The sequence below is a fragment of the Parus major genome, unplaced genomic scaffold (genome assembly GCF_001522545.3).
Source record: "Parus major isolate Abel unplaced genomic scaffold, Parus_major1.1 Scaffold652, whole genome shotgun sequence".
Classification (NCBI taxonomy): Eukaryota; Metazoa; Chordata; class Aves; order Passeriformes; family Paridae; genus Parus; species Parus major.
In genome coordinates this window covers 13,003-14,001 of record NW_015379536.1, presented here as the reverse complement: position 1 = coordinate 14,001, position 999 = coordinate 13,003, and the positions used below count along the sequence as shown (strand labels likewise).

General features: G+C 64.0%; 1 protein-coding gene across 1 annotated transcript in view; it reads right to left on the bottom strand.

Moving 5' to 3' along the window:
• Positions 1-755, bottom strand: part of DNAJC27 (DnaJ heat shock protein family (Hsp40) member C27) — a gene marked incomplete at its 3' end in the record, with an annotated part of 3,200 nt that extends 2,445 nt beyond the window's left edge. The window contains exons 1-2 of the mRNA XM_015616722.2: positions 540-755; positions 99-181 (exon numbers count right to left, since the gene is read on the bottom strand). Coding sequence (XP_015472208.2) covers positions 99-181; positions 540-626 — 170 coding nt within the window. The remainder of the gene's footprint in view (positions 1-98; positions 182-539) is intronic.
• Between the last annotated feature and the right edge of the window lie 244 nt (positions 756-999).

Here is a 999-nt window from a genome sequence, read left to right as displayed (position 1 = left end):
TCCCATCATTCCCATCCCCACTCCAATCCCACCATTCCCACCATTCCCATCATTCCCACCATTCCCACATTCCCACATTTCCCCATTCCCGCTCTCACTTGGTGACGCCGTAGTCGATGCCGATGGTCGCCAGGTACTTGGGCACGAACCTCTTCTCGCAGTACCGCTTGATGATGCAGCTCTGGCCGGCACAAAACCGGGAATTCCCGCGCCAATTCCCACGGGAATCCCTCCGGAGCCGCATTTCCCGCCAATTCCCAACAATTCCAGAATTTGGGAACGGCGCCTTCCCCCCATAGCAGCGGTAGGCCCCGCCCCCTTCACCGCCAGCCAATCAGAACCCGGCATGCTCCTGAAGCACCGCCCATCCACCTATCAATCACAGCAAAAGCCCCGCCCGCCCAGCGGCAACAACAAGGCTCTGCCGGCTGCTGATTGGCTGCCGCGCGCCAATCAGCGCAAAGCGCCCACCCTCCCGCGCTCTTGATTGGTCAATCCAGCTGCCCTTCACCGTCCGCCAGCCAATCGCAGCGCCTCACCTTGCCCACCTCGGCGTTGCCCATGGAGATGACTTTAACCCGCAGCGCCTTGCGCGGCTCCTTCCGCTTGGCTGCGTTCGCATCCATGGCGGAGCCGCGGCGCCGCGGGCCGGGCCCGGTGCCGGTGCCGCTGCCGGTGCCGGTTCCGTGGGCAGAGGCCGAAAGGAGCCGGCAATGGCGGCAAAGCGGCGCTTCCGCCTCAGCCCGGCCGTGCCGCTCGAGTTCTCGCGAGATTTGCGGCGCGGCCGCGGTTGAGCCCCCCCCTCTCGTCCCACCACGGGAGATCTCGCGATATTTAAAGCGGGGGAAAGGTGGAGGGGGTACGATCCGCCAGGGGGCGCCGAGGGGAGGGCGAGTCACGTGGCCGGGTCACGTGACCGGTGTCATTGTCACTGTCCTTGTCATTGTCACTGTCATTGTCACTGTCACCTGTCCCTGTTCCCTTTTCCTGTTCCCTTTT